The sequence below is a fragment of the Pterocles gutturalis genome, unplaced genomic scaffold (assembly GCF_000699245.1).
Source record: "Pterocles gutturalis isolate BGI_N339 unplaced genomic scaffold, ASM69924v1 scaffold33390, whole genome shotgun sequence".
In the NCBI taxonomy this organism is placed as follows: domain Eukaryota; kingdom Metazoa; phylum Chordata; class Aves; order Pterocliformes; family Pteroclidae; genus Pterocles; species Pterocles gutturalis.
This window is the reverse complement of record NW_010141902.1, coordinates 1,694-3,618: the sequence shown is the minus strand read 5'-3', so window position 1 is coordinate 3,618 and position 1,925 is coordinate 1,694. Positions and strand designations below refer to the sequence as shown.

Genomic DNA, 1,925 nt, shown 5'->3' with positions numbered 1-1,925 from the left:
CCCTGCCGCAGTCTCAGTCCTTCTCCTGCGCCAGGCTCTCCTCCGTGATGCCCTGGGCTGCGAGCTCGGCCAGGACATTGTCCAGGTAGTTGATGTCGGGGTAGCCGTGGCCAGTGAGGTTGGAGCCGAACTCTGTCTTGTGGTGGATCTCATTCCAGATCACCGTGTCCGACTCGCCTGTGGTGCTGGAGGTCCCAATGGCAAAGACCAAGCGCCGGTCCCAGGCTACCAGCAGCAACTTCAGTACCTGTGGAGGGGAGAGACAGGGCAGGCAGCAAGGCAAACACAGGGAAGGAAGCACCCACTTCTGTTCATGACACACCTGGTGATCCTGGTACACCCTGGCAATGTGGGCAACCCACAGCCAAGCCCTCCCAGGGAGCTTGGGATCCCAGCCTGGGGAGCCTGCTCCAAACAAAACAGCAGGATCAGGCTGCAGAGCTCCCCCAGCACATGGGAATGTCGCTGTGCTCCTGCAGAGCGTGCCAGATGGGCTACGGGAAAAACCTCCACCCAGACTTGCCTGAAAAAGCCCTATCTGCTTTTCCCTGTGCTGTAAATAGCTGCTCGCTCCCTCTCCCTCTTGATAGGCCCTTGAGCATGCCTTGACCAGCTTGAGCCACCCAGGTGAGCCCCTCACCTTTCTGCCCTTCTCGCTGTCTGGCAGGTAGCAGTGCCGGGGGAAGCCACGGGCAGTGAAGCTCTTCCCAGGGTTTGGATGCTCCGGTCCCTGCAGTGTGTGGAGTGGGAGAAAAACAAAACCCTTTTTGAGCTCAGAAGGATGCTCTGGGCACAAAGTAACTCCCAAACCTCCATGGACACAGAGCTGCTCGCTGCTGTGCTGGGCGGTCACATTCCAGCACAGCGGCCCTAAACGCCACTGTCACCCCTGCCACCAAGCAGACGGGGCCAACACTTTCATGCAGAAGTGCACGAGGCTTCCCACAACATCCTTACAGACAGGCAGCTCCCAAGATATCATTGAACCCGGAGCCCTGAGTCAAGGTATGAGCTGCAGCATGACCTGGGGATGATGCAGCAGTGACAAGAGCCACCAGCCACCACAGGGGACCACCCATGTACCCCCCCAGGCACAGGCCAGACGCACCTGCACCCCTGGAGGGATGTTGTAGATGATGCGGATGGTTTTGCAGTCAGAGTGGCCAGGCAGCGCATGAGGGATGATGTGATACTCCATCTTCCCCGGGGGCTGCGTCCCTGTCTTCACCCCATAGATGGTTTTGCAGGTGGGGCACTGCAGGCTCCCATCCTGAGAGGAGGAAAGAGCAGAACATAATGAAACCGGTATCCCCCAGCACCGAGCCAGACTGGGCACTACGTCCCTGAGCAGCACCGAACACCATGGTCATCATGAAAACAGTCATTTCAAAAACACTCAAGAAGCAGGGGGTAAGGCTGGGAGAATTTGCTGTAGCGACCCAACTTTAACCAAAAACCAGAGGTCCTCATTTCTCTTCCCCATCAGTTTTACAGTCTTCGCTACTTTCCCTTCCTGTTTTGTTTGGTGGTTTGTTTGTTCGGGGTGTTTTTTTTTTTTTTCCAAAGAGGGAAAGATGATAAATATATTTAAAAACCCCAAGCAACATGAAACACGTTTTCCCAAGAATGTCGAGTAGAAGGGCCATTTGCTCAGGAAAGCCCGCCTGTGGCTGGGAAAGCACTGCCCAGCACCAGATGCCAGGTAGCTCTGCTCAAACATGCAGAGATCAAAGTTCACCACCACTAATCCTGGCAAGGAAAGCAAGGACATAAAACCGGGCATAGCGGGGGAAAAAACCACCCAGGCAACTCTGGTTTCTGATTTAGCAGTCCCAAAGTGCTTGCTGCTGACAAAAAATAAACTCTCTGTCATGGCAGGGAGGTCAGAGCCCTCTGGAGCAGCAGGACTCGAGCACCATCCTGCT

The 1,925-nt window shown here is 55.4% G+C and overlaps 1 protein-coding gene across 1 annotated transcript in view; it reads right to left on the bottom strand.

The window, feature by feature from the left end:
- Positions 1 to 13: 13 nt before the first annotated feature.
- The window catches only part of LOC104469623 (E3 ubiquitin-protein ligase DTX4), a gene marked incomplete at its 5' end in the record, with an annotated part of 3,026 nt that continues 1,114 nt past the window's right edge, over positions 14 to 1,925 (bottom strand). The window contains 3 exons of the mRNA XM_010084199.1: positions 14 to 247; positions 641 to 730; positions 1,109 to 1,270. Coding sequence (XP_010082501.1) covers positions 14 to 247; positions 641 to 730; positions 1,109 to 1,270 — 486 coding nt within the window. The remainder of the gene's footprint in view (positions 248 to 640; positions 731 to 1,108; positions 1,271 to 1,925) is intronic.